Below are 13,164 nucleotides of genomic sequence, written 5' to 3'. Positions count from 1 at the left end.
ACAAGTGAACGTTTTAATGCATTTTAGCCCTTATTCATAGTACCATGTGAACCATGCTTTGAGGCCGGTCTTGCATCTAATTTTTTGCATTGCGGTGAGGGTGGGATGCCCCTGCTGTATCTCACCGCAATGCAAAAATAATGGCTAACATATGACCATGTAGTGGAGTGCGCCGACAGGGTCATATGCCTAGCGCTGTCCCCCACTCCCTGCTGGACAGGAAATATGTCACTGGGATTCCCGGAGATCCCTGTTGTATTCTCATAGTGCATGCAATGCCTCTGATGACCTTTTTAAAAGGTATGCATCGTCTAACTTACATTACTTCTGCCACCATGGAAGTCTGGTGGTAATGCACTGTTGCCCCTGCATTGGCAGATGGGGCATGCGCAACGTGACACGGTATGTGTGCTAGGCCCCAATGCCTTGTATTGTCATTGCGTTACCCTGCGACAAAACAGCGTAATGCAACGCAAACTTGCAAGGTAAATGTAAAAGGGGCCTCCCCTAATCATTTTTGATTAGTACTGGGCACTTTTTTTACTCTGTGTCTCAAAGGTCGACTTTTAGCAAAAGTTTTAAAGGGAAGGTTCAGGGACTAACAAAAATTAAAAATCCATATCCACTTACCTGGGGCTTCCTCCAGCCCGTGGCAGGCAGTAGGTGCCCTCGGCACCACTCCGCAGGCTCCCGGTGGCCGACCCGACCTGGCCAGGTCGGGCTTCTTCTGCGCTCCATTGTGCGTTTCACGCCGGCGCGCTGACATCATCGGACGTCCTCCGGGCTGTACTGCGCAGGCTCAGAACTACTGAGCCTACGCAGTACAGCCCGGAGGACGTCCGATGACGTCAGTGCGCCGGCGTGAAACGCACAATGGAGCGCAGAAGAAACCCGACCTGGCCGCCGGCCTGGTCGGGTCGGCCACCGGAGACCACCGGGAGCCTGCGGAGCGGCGCCGAGGGCACCTCCTGCCTGCCACGGGCTGGAGGAAGCCCCAGGTAAGTGGATATGGATTTTTATTTTATTTTTTTGTTAGTCCCTGAACCTTCCCTTTAAGTGTCATCTGGAAAAGAACAGCTATTTTCATTGAATCAGTTAATTCAAACTTGTCATTTTATTTTAGACACTGTGGCCCATATGCAATTCAGAATCATCAGAATCATACTTATTTTGCCAAGTGCGGCAGTTACCACACCCAGAATTGTTTGTGGTACACATTGGCATAGAGCATAGTGAAAGAACAACATTAAAACATAGTGGTGCAATACAGAATGCATTGAGGAACAGACATAGGCATTGAATGCAAGTACACCTGCAATGAGGAACAGACATAGAATAGGTATGTAGTAGCTAGTCCTGCTAATGAATTAGTCCTAGGTGCATGGAATAAAGAACCACCCCAGGTTAAGTACATACAGGCTATTTAGGCCTGAGTGACAGTCCTGCTATTTAGCTTTGCTGTGAGCAGAGCTCGAGTTCGGAAGGCGCACTTCTTGGGGAAAAAGGAGTTCCTGTGTTTGGAGGGTTTGGTGGAAATAGCTCTGTAGCGGTTGTCAGAGCGCATGTGGTTGAAGAAGTGACCGCCGGGGTGGAGGGGGACTTGCGTGATCCTATTTGCCCTTGTCCTCAGCCTGGATGCATGGAGGAGGTCCAGTAATGGCAGGGGTGTACCGATGGTTATTTTTGCAGCATTGATTACTCTTTATAGCCTGTACTTGTCGCTTGTGGTGGTGCCGCCATACCAGACGATGATAGAGGGGCACAGGATAGACTCGATGGTGGCAGTGTAGAAGCTTGACATCGGCTCCTGCGGCATGCCAAAGTTCCTTAGTTGTCTTAGGAAGAACAGCCGTTGCTGAGCCTTCTTTTGGCATTTAGTGGTGTTTTCACTCCATCTCAAGTCATTGGTGATGGTAGTGCCCAAGAACCGAACACTTGATACTCTGGTGACCTCTGTGCCTTCGATGAAGACCGGGTTAAGTGGAAGAGAGCGCTTTCTGAAGTCCACAGCCAGCTTGACAGTCTTTGCAGCGTTTAGGACGAGCATGTTATCCTTACACTAATTGCAGATCACTTTTTCTCCTGAGTTTTTTCCTAGGAGATAATTTTTCATCTTCTATTTAAAATATCTTTTCAGCATTTTACAGTTGAAAAAGTACTAAAAAAGTAGTTGAAAATTACTATTAAAAATATTTTGAGTGTTTTCTTACTTGCTGATGGTTTAAAGGGCATTTTATAGACAATTATTGAAAATATCACCTAGGAGAAAACGCGAGAGAAAAAGTGAATTGCATATGGACCCATGTATCTTCTGATTATTTCTCCACATAATCATCTCCTTTATTTAAAGTGCACCCAAGGTTAAAGATCAGGGTAAAAACAGATACTTACCTAGGTGGAGTAAAGAAACTAGATAGTCCAGAGGCTTCCTGTGTCCTGCTTGCCCCCACCGATGCCATGCACTGACCCCAGAAAATATCCGTCAAGAGCATGTCAGATATGCTCCGTGGCCACAATCCCCTCACAGTAGAAGCATGGCTGGACTGTGCCTGCATGAGTACACCCGTCCCTGCACATAAAGCTGAAGCCGCTCATATATATGGGTGGAGGGTCCAGAGGCTTTCCTCTTCATAGGTAACTGTAGTTTTTTTCCTCTAAAGCTTTAGCTTGAGTTATCTGTATAAGTATTTATACTATCTTTTATATGGATTTCTGGCTCTTACCTATGGGTTAGAGGGACTGGGGATGAGAAAGGGCGGTGGTGGTGGGGAAGGGGGGTGGGGGCGTCATAAAAATGCTGCTGAACAAATACCAACATTCTGTAGTCTCATGACAAGTTGTTCAGAGAGAAAAGATATTAACCTGACAGATTAAATTGCACTGAAAGTACACCTTACGTGGCAGATAAGAGCAAAGGGCTTTTACTTTCTGGATGACTCTTGTATTTTGCGAAGCTTTTAAAAACTACAATATAGCTATATATAATGTCATACAATGCCAAGCCTGGCCATTACAAGAAAGTTGCTGATTGAAAGCTCCAGTGTGGTGACTGGCGGTAATGGATCAAAATGGCGGGCCTAGTCTGTAGGCTTCTCGTTGCATCGCCCATCGGCCCTAATTTACTAAACCTTAGGATCACAGAACGCATTCCTTTGGCATAATATGGAATAGTCTCCACTGAAATGAACTGGTGTTTTGTGAATGTTTACATCCTATTAATTGCTGTGAGGGAACTCAGGAGACAGAATTTTTGAATTTCTGATTAGCATTAATCCAAGGATCCAGTTGAAATCCTTGGTGTCCAAGTCAAATGCATTCAATTTTTGCTCTGTTGGTCTGGACAGATGGAACTGTTGCTCTGGACTGATGAAACTGTTAATGGAACTGTTGCTCTGGACTGATGGGACTATTGATGATACTGTTGGTCTGGACTGATGGAATTGTTGGTCTGGACTGATGGAACTATTGTTGGAACTGTTGGTCTGGACTGATGGAACTGTTGATCTGGAGTGATGGAACTATTGATGGAATTGTTGGTTTGGACTGATAGAACTATTAATGGAACTGTTTAGTCCGAATTGATGGACATTTCCTGGGATACCCTTCAGTTGAAGCAAGAATGATCTATAGTTAGTGCTTTTGCAGCCGAGCCAGACTATTACAGATGAAAATGGGAGTTGCACTTTTTTTTAACTATGTTGCTGGTTTATAGCCCATTTCCAGGAAGATTTTGCAGCTTCATTTTGGATAGTGTATCGTCCTGGACTTGGGCTTTGAAACGCTAAAGACATTTCAGGCCTCTTGCACATTTGCATGCTGTGTTGCCTTGCGTTACTCTACCACACCGCTTCCCCGCTCCAAGGGCCATGCATGTCTATGGAGACAGTTCATGCAATGCGGTGCACCGCAAGTATCTAAATCACACAATGCCAACGCTAAGGCTGCAGCACGTTACCACATAATCCGTGCCTATCCCACAAAATATGCAGCAATGCAAGTCAATGGGCTCCACAGCAAGTGTGCAGGACGGGAGCGCAGTGGGACGCAGCGTGCATGTGCGGACGAACTGAAGTCCCAGTGAGGTAATTCCTGATTTCTGAGGTGCAATGTGGTGCTTGCACCGCATCACACGACAATTAATAAGTGTGCAACCGGCCTCAAAGGAATGATAAAGCAACTGTAAAGTTTGATGTAGTTCTGCTATCCCATTCTGCCCGTGACACTTGCCCTTATAGATGACGTTATAATAATGTCTTCACAGCTAAGCTTCTTGCATTGACAGGTTTCATGGTTTTTTTTTTTTTGTGTGCAGGAAGACTTCAAAGATCGCTCAAGAAAGAAACAAGAATGCTGGTAAGGTTCATGTACCGGTATATTATGTGACATTTTTCGGTAGTATTAGATTCCAGCTGTCATAGAATGTGATGTGATAGGCAATGGGTACCACTTTCGTCTTATTTTTCCTCACTTTTAATAGAATAGCCAATAGTTTCAGGAAGTGCATTGGATGCTGCATTTGCCAGCTTCACAACTTTGTCCAAGCTGTGATCACACTGTAGGGGCAGCAATCTGTGCTAAAGTCCTGCCTGGTCTGTCCTAAAGAGGCCCGATCACACGCACAATCGCTATAGATGGGGGCAGGGTTTTCTTTTTGTTTAGTTTTTTTACAAATCAGTTTTTATTGTTTTATTTGGCCCAAGGGCAATTATTTTGCCCTGTTGTAACATTGCTTACCGGGGTTGAATAAAGGAGTGTGTGGAGTGCTGGAGCCTGTCATCTTGTGCTGCACTTATACGCTAAAGGTTTGTTGTATCAATTGCCTGCGGCCAACTTAAAAGACCCATCACTAGATCTAATGATTCCATTGATGTTCCAGCAGCAGGGTCGGCGTGGTTTTAGCTGCGTTAGACTGTTTGCACATGCTCAGTAAGGGAAGAGTCCGCTATTGTTCCTAGCCACATGGCTAATTAATATTCACTGTACTGTTGTCCAGATCATGAATGATTCGGATCTTTGTGGATCTTTTTTGTGAGTCGAATCATCCGGATCATCACAATGAAGCATTCGGTTCACAGTGGATGTCTGGAAGAAACAGGAACTGCCGCTTCTGTGCACAAGCACAATCTTCCTGCTGCATCTCTCCCTTCCCCATTAGCACCCTCAATGTGCCCTCATTCTCCTGCTCCTCTCACTCTGCTGCACTCCTGCTTCCTGCTTCCCTAGTAAAATGATTCAAAGATTCGGTTCAAAGATCCGGATCTTTTCAATGATCCGATTCAAATCATCCAAATTATTGAAAAGATCCGGACTTCCCAGTATAGCACCAAGAGCCTCATAACGCGGCTCCATCTGACGTCCAACTTCAACACCACCATGCACTGCGTTAGGGGCACGTTATGCGACCTTACCGTCCCCTAAAACGCAACGTCTTGGTGTGAAAGAGGCCTTAAAGGCTGTTTCCTTTACTGAGTTAGCGATCATGTAAAAAGGCAAGAACCTTGCAGGTTTTTTGACACAGGTACACTTTAATTAAAAGGATATAAATATGGCAGCCTCCATATTCCTCTCAGTACAGGACACCTTAAATACAGTCTTGTAGATGTCATATGTTTGTCTCTGTCAGTCTCTCTCATCCTGACATCTCTTTTCTTATTTCAGAAACTACTGTATTTGACTTCAAAAAGTGGTATGAAACAATCCGGCCATGCATGGAAGAAGCTCAACAGCGACTGAAAGAAGAACAGGCCAGGTATTTCACAGGCTTGATATTTTTCCCCTGCTTTGTAAGTGGTTTGCCTCATCTCCTTGGTTGTAAATTGTACCTTTCCACTCATTTTCTGTGAAGGTGTTATTAGCACTATAGTAAACAGTGGCTAATGGTGCGTCTGTGAGGCTGGGCATGCACTGCTCATTTTATATTATCACTCGAGCCGCTGATGGCTTGATTGATAATATCCAACATGTCCGATCACTGCGCCAGATCGATACGGCGCTCGATCCCCGCGGGCGGACAATGGAAGAAACGAAGCGCAGATAAGGAAGTGCCCGCGGGGACGAGCGGGAATCAATCCATGCGCCCGCGAGAACGCGCCGGTATCGAGCTAACGGCTCGATTCCGGCGCACAAACGAGCCGTGTATGCCCCGCATTAGAGGGACAGTTACAACGGCGGCGCTGTCCAGAAATTCCACCTTGCTGCTGGAGTAAGGCCCCATTTACACTTAGTGCCCGTTTCCACTACACGCGTAATCTGAATGCAGAAAAACTGACTCCAATGAAAGCTTATGGGCCTGTTTCCACCAAACGCGATTCTTATAATGCAGATTTCCCATAGGCATTCATTGGACTCAGTTTTTCTGCATCCAGAATCCGCGTGTAGTGGAAACAGGCCCTTAATCAGTTGGTACAAGTTTTTTTCTTCTCCATAGCAGTGCATTATGAAAAATCTTTCAGTTACAACGTGTAGTGTGAACTGCCATTGGGAAACATGGGCATTACTTTGAAAATCAGTTGTCAGAGCAATTAAGTGTAAATAAGGCCTAATGAGCTGCACGGAGCAGAAGGCTTTACGTTTCAGCACCTGCTCTAATTTACTGACTATCAGCCAATGTGGACACTCCTATATGTTAGTTACTGTTCATAGCACTGAGCAATGCTTAGGGAACATGAGCTGAGAGACCTATAGAGCCTGACTTGCCTGGCTGTCCTGCTGATCCTCTGCCTTACTTTTAGCCATAGACCCTGAACAAGCTTGTAGATCAGATGTCTTTGACAAGATTCACTGCATGCTTGTTTCAGGTGTGAGATTGCAAGTACACACATCACTCGATTTTCCCATTTGATTGATAAATTTGATTATTTTCCATTGTGCTCAGTCGATGAGAATTGGTCAATATCTGGTGGTCTTGCGCAATTTACTTGATAGGGCAGGATGGAAAATAGCAGTCGATTGTGAAGGAATCTGCTACTGTTCATGATTTTGTTCGACACATAATCGATTTTTGGTTTCAGAGTGTGGAAGCAAAACATTGTTCAGCTAGACTAATAAAGGAGAATCACATAGGATCTCGCTTGCAGTGTGTGGGGCACTGGTTGAATGACCACACTGTTGCTGATCACCAAATAAAATTGATTGTTAAATCACGCGATGGAAAATTGATTCATGACACAACTGACCAGAAAGATCAGCAGGATTGCCAGGCAACTGGTATCATTTAAAAGGAAATCAATATGGCAGCTTCCATATGTCTCTCGCCTCTGTTTCCTTTTATTGAACAGGTAAAATCAAAGTGATCAAGCTGAAATATTTGTCAGTACTCCTTGCAGGTAATAGAGTCTAACTGAAAGCACAGAGTTTTTCTCAGCAAAAGTGTGATTGGCCTTTAATGTTCGTGTTGCTTGAGAAATTGATACTGTTACGTAAGTTTTAAGATAACTGGTCATTACAGCAAATCTGAAGTAAAATTTAAATAAGTAATCAGATACTCAAGGAGAGGAAAGGCTCTGGGGCTCATAGAGCCTTCCTGTTCCTCACTGTCCCCTCATTCCATCGCTGTCCCCCTGTTCAAGTCTGCCGCCATGGTAGGCTTCAGAAGGCTTTGAAAGCCAGAGTGCTCCCGAAGATGAGCAGCTCCATGCTGCGCAGGCGTGAGAGTGCGCGGTAATGCATGCACAGTACAGAGCGGCCTGTCTTCTAGAGCTTCTGAGGCCTCACAGCGCAGTATTCCACCAATGGGTCGAATACCTCCAACAGGGGCAAAGGTGCTGGATTGAGGGCACTGTGAGAGGAACGGAAAGCCTCCCCTCTCCAAAGGTAAGTACTGTATCTGTTTTTTTAATTTAAATTTCATTTCAGTTTTCCTTTAATACGTTTAGATGAGGTACTTTACTTTATAGCTTTAACTGGTGACTTTTTCTAATATCTGTATTACTTGTATTACTGTATTACTTTCTGGTTGTAGATTCTCTTGGAAAGCAGACAGAGTTCTTCATTATTCCCGAAAAAGCAGATCTAAGATGGTGAAAAGAAAACGTAAGTGGGTTCATCTCTGTCCATCTAGTCATGAATGTAGCGTGCAGAGTGGTTCTGTATGATTGCTATGGCACAATTAGCTGTCAGGCTGGCTGCTCAGTCCTTCTGCTACCAGTGGAAGTCTAAACCTGGGCTCTACTGTACAGTAAGCATTGATTACATTCAAACATGATTTACCGTTTAAGTCTAAAGCTGCATACATATAAGCAGAATGGGGACACCACATGTGCTTAGCTGAAATGGTAGCTGGTTAAGGCTACCTCTCTGTTTTTTATGCAATAAAGAGCTTGAAATACATCCACATGGTGCTGCTGATCCCTTGCTTCTAAAGCTACATACACACATCCAATAAAGTACACGACAAACACCACGACATGATGAATGTAATCAGTCGCTCCTCTAGTGGCTTGCCACACGTAACCACGCCTGATTGGCATTCAACAGACCAAAATCAGGTGACACTCAGGCGGTCTGATTGAGTGTGTGTATGTGCCTTTAAGTTTCATACATATGCTAGACAGAACTTGACCAAGGCGGCTGTTCGAGGCCAAGGATTTTGCCAAGGATCTAGCATGAGGACCGTTCTCCCCAGCGAGGGTTTAAAAATCAAGTATGACGGGTGTGTTTTTTTTCTTTTTTTTACCCTGCCTGAAACATAGCCATGGTTGCTGAAGGAGGTTTGTAAATAATCAGTTGAGTGATTGCAGTCTCAGTCAGGTTTTTCGTTTTTTGCATAATCTTTCTTTTTTGATTTATTAGACATAAAAGTCAAAGGTATATACATTAAAAAAAAAAAAACAAGAACAATACTCGGAACAGGCTTAACGACCTTAAAGAGACTCTGTAACAATTTTTTCAGCCTTAGTTCTTCTATCCTATAAGTTCCTATGCCTGTTCTAATCTGCTCTGGCTTACTGCAGTCTTTCCTAACTGCACTGTCTCTGTAATAAATCAATGTATCTTTCATCTGTCCTGTTTGTCGGGCTAAAGCTTGATTGTGTGGAATGTGCAGGGCTGCTTGTGATTGGTAGAAGCTATACACACCCTCTGCAGGCCCCCTGCATACTCTGAATGACTCACACACTATGCTTAGCTGAGCCTATTAGAAGCTGGTTAGTTTGTTTGTAAACACTGCCTAAAACTGTTAATTACAAGCCAGGATTGCAGCAGAGAGTGGCAGAAACAGCACAGAGGGGCACAGGAGAAAATAATGAATAGAATGGTATGCTTTTTATTGTAAGAATATTAGAGTACAGATTCTCTTTAAAGCATATGATACCAGTACAGCTATGAAATCACAATATGTAAAATTAAAAGCAGGAGTATTGGTATTGGATACTAAAGTCCGTCTATACACACTTAACATAGTCAATGAGTGCAATATCAGTGGAAGTTCAAGCTGGAGAAAGAGATGGTAAAACATGTCATTCCATTTAAAAAAAATGGTAGATAACCTGTGCTAATTGGATGAGCTAAACCCAATCATCTTTGCCCGCACAAACTCTGGAGGGAGCGAGGTAGGGAGACAGAGTAGCAGCGGGCCGCATTTTAGAGGAATGTGGCCTGATCCGGCACAAGTTTGCCTACCACTGGTCTAGATCCATGACTCTGATCCCTGGTTGCAGCATAAGCATTCTCTATACCTATTGTGTAATCCCCTTTTTTTTTTTTTTTTTTTTTAATTGGAAAATTGTGAATGTACACATGACCAATGTTGGTAAACCTTTTAACATCTCACAATATGTGCTCAGGGGCCCAGTACTCTAAGATTGTACAGCTTGGAAACGAATAACCAACTGTATACGATGAGGTTGATATACAGGTTGTATTTGTAATTAGTTTTGCTGTTCTCAGATATCTAGTGGTGTAGTAACTCCTCCTGGATTACAGTATAACCCCACTCCAAACCAACTCTGAAGGAACAGATAAAAACTAGCTATAGGTTGGCATGTTGGCATTCTTCTTCATACAATTAGTAGTCAGACATTCCACTAGCTGGAAGTATAGCAGACTTCCCAAATAATTATAACTGGAGTAACATGAATCTACAGTGAGAACTTTTTTCTAACACTCCCAGGCTGTCCTTGATTTATTTAATTTAAAATTCTTGGTGTGCATGATACATGCAACTGCAATCACACAACCACTAATTCACAAGCCTCCTAGCTACCCTGACTAGCATTTGATATGACCCCGATGAGGGTTCCAAATCCTATCCACTTAAAGGACCACCGTCACAAAAAGTCTACAGTGTCCACATACATATAAGTATGCACCATAGGTTACTTTTTTTCCTATGTAGCTAATATTTACAGTAAGTAACCTGACAGCTTTGAACCTCTTACCAAGAGGTTTCGGAGTAGCACATCTCCTTATGGGGGATTTTCTTTATTTTCAAAATCACTCCCTGGACAGCAGTGGCACAGCCCAAATTCCAGAAGAGCTTGTGAGTAGGCAGGGCATATGTCATCTCTGTATATGTCTTTTTCAGGGTGTTATTTAACCACTTGAGGACCGCAGTGTTAAACACCCCCTAGTGACCAGTCCATTTTTTCTTGAAATTGGCCACTGCAGCTTTAAAGAAAACCTGTACTGAAAAAAGTTCCCCTGGAGGGTACTCACCTCAGTAGAGGAAAGCCTCTGGACCCTATTGAGGCTTCCCCCGTCCTCCTGTGTCCCACGGCAGTCTCGCTGCAGCTCACGGAACGCACAGGCGACAATTGTCGGGCTGTGCAATATTTACCTTTTCTGGCTCCAGCAGGGGCGCTGTTGTGGCTCTTCCCATGGAGATAGGTGAAAATAGCCGATCTCTGTCGGGTCCGCTCTACTGCGCAGGTGCAGGAGACCTGCTCCTGTGCAGTAGTGCGGCTCGACGGAGATCGGCTATTTTCATCTATCTCCGAGCAGAGAGCGGATCCTGCGCTGGAGCCAAGAGGTAAATATTTACATCGCCGCCGCTCCGGGAGGATTTTCGCCGCCGCCGTGGGACCGAGGTGAGTACCCCCCAGGGGAGGTTTTTCATTACAGATTATCTTTAAGGCGAAGTTGCAGGGCCACACAACTCCGCACACAAGTGATTTTCCCCCCCTTTTCTCCCCACCAACAGAGCTCTCTGTTGGTGGGGTCTGATCACTCCCCCAGTGTTTATTTATTTATTTATTTATTTTTATAAATATTTATTTTATTATTATTGTAATATATTTCTTTCTTCTATCCCCCCCTCCCCCCGCCAGCCAATCAGCATGATAGGCTGTCCTAGGCTTCAGCCTATGACAGTGGATCACTTCTGCACTAACAGTGTGACACGGCTGTACCCAGTACAGCGTTGCTGTAGATCGCAGCGCTATACACCCTAATTAGATGGCGGTTTTGCCGTCTAACAGTCTCCGAGCTGCGAATTGGCGTGGAGCAGTCGGCAAGTAGTTAGTAAGAAGCTGCCATTAACAGATTGACTAATCCAAAACCTACAGAGGTAAGAAGCACAGAGCTGTTAGAATAAGTGTAAGCAACATATGTAAAAAAGATAACGTATAGTGCATTTTATTCTGGGACGGGTGTACATCTTTTGTGTATGGACACATACATTTTAAATTTTAAAATTTTTTGCAATAGTGGTCCTTTAACCTGGACCCAAGGGGAACCTCGGGTCAAAAAACATACTTGCCTAAAAAGAGGAAAGCCTCTAGATCCTGTAGAGTATACATGTCAAACTCTGGCCTGTGTGCCAAATCTGGTCCTTGAAGCCATCAGATTTGACCCTCAGGTGGTTTCCCCACTTTAGCATTATGCTTGACCCACTCTAGACCACCATAGGAGCTATATTGGAGGGTAAGCCCTAGCTCACCTGGGAAGCCATATGGGGAGGAGGACCGCACTAGATCCAGGGAACTGTAAAGGGGAGGAAAGGGAGCCACTAAACACCAGGGAACTGTATAGGGGGAGGAGGGGGCCACTAAACACCAAGAAACTGTATAGGGGAGAGAGGACAACTAAACCTCAGGGTATTGTATAGATGAAGGAGGGAGGACCAATAAAAATCAGGGAACTTCATATGTGATAGAGGGGGGCTATTAGACACTTGGAAACTCTGTAAGAGAGAGAGGTGACCACCAGACATTGAGGTTGGCCCGTGACTTGGTCCCAGAGCTAAATTTTTTCCAACTTTGTATTTGAGTTCGACACTAATTATTCAGAGGCTTCTTATGCCTTTCTCCGTACCTCTGTTGACACTCACAACTTTCCCCCAAAGAAATCCAACAAGAGCTTGTCAAATTGAAGATCCAGGCTGTGCTCCCCCTCATGCACAAGCGCAGCCATTCTGTGCCTGGGCGTGTACGGCCATGCCTTCGCACTAAGCCGGAAGCCGCTCGTGCTGGAACAGTTGCAGAATGGCCACGCTCGTGCATGAAGAGGAGTGTGGCCCAGATCCTCCAGAGGGGTGCCACAGCAATAGCAAGGACGACACTGAAAACCTCTACAGGATCCAGTCCAGGTTTGCTGGATCACTTCATGGAGATTCTTGTAGTCAATCTGTCTTGAACAGAGAGTGCAGGTGGACAATTCTTGCATGAGGAAAGTATAAGGGTAATTTGCTAAATATGTGCACTGAAGCAGATCTGTGTTGACTTCAAACATGTAGTCATGTGCAAAGAAGTTCCTGTTATTCAATACCCCTGCATGACTAGATGTTTGAAGTTAATACATCTTCACTTTACTGTAGGTATCTGCCGGCCTACCTTGGAGAATCACCTCAGGTGTCACTAAGGAACCTGTGGAAATATGTAAAAGTTTAACTCTTTTTGTGGAGAATCTGTAGGTCTTTGCCCAAGCCTGTGAAAGGCTCTTTTAACCTGTTGGGTTTTCTTGCATTGGTCTCATCTACCCAAAAGCTTGAGTGACCCCTTCCCTCAGGCTTAGGAGTATTTCTAAAACCTGACAACGGTTTTAACTGACGTATTCTGGTGACTATGCAAATCATATGATGGGATCTGAATACTGTTCTTCTTGTGAACTTAACTTCCTCAGACACTGGAAAGAGAAGGATGGGTATCTGACTCTTGTTTATAGGTATGGAGGGACACAGACATTAAACTTTTAATAAGCCGACGGATCATCTGTGATCATGCTACTTGC

The 13,164-nt window shown here is 44.4% G+C and overlaps 1 protein-coding gene across 2 annotated transcripts in view; it reads left to right on the top strand.

Annotated features, from left to right (window-relative positions):
* TAF1B (TATA-box binding protein associated factor, RNA polymerase I subunit B) overlaps positions 1-13,164 on the top strand; it is a 119,677-nt gene that overhangs the window by 74,716 nt on the left and 31,797 nt on the right. For both annotated transcript variants that reach the window (XM_068280318.1, XM_068280317.1), the window contains 3 exons: positions 4,313-4,353; positions 5,659-5,749; positions 7,961-8,031. In XM_068280318.1, coding sequence (XP_068136419.1) covers positions 4,313-4,353; positions 5,659-5,749; positions 7,961-8,031 — 203 coding nt within the window. The remainder of the gene's footprint in view (positions 1-4,312; positions 4,354-5,658; positions 5,750-7,960; positions 8,032-13,164) is intronic.

Source organism: Hyperolius riggenbachi, chromosome 4 (assembly GCF_040937935.1).
Source record: "Hyperolius riggenbachi isolate aHypRig1 chromosome 4, aHypRig1.pri, whole genome shotgun sequence".
In the NCBI taxonomy this organism is placed as follows: Eukaryota; Metazoa; Chordata; class Amphibia; order Anura; family Hyperoliidae; genus Hyperolius; species Hyperolius riggenbachi.
This window is presented reverse-complemented; position numbering and strand designations above follow the sequence as displayed.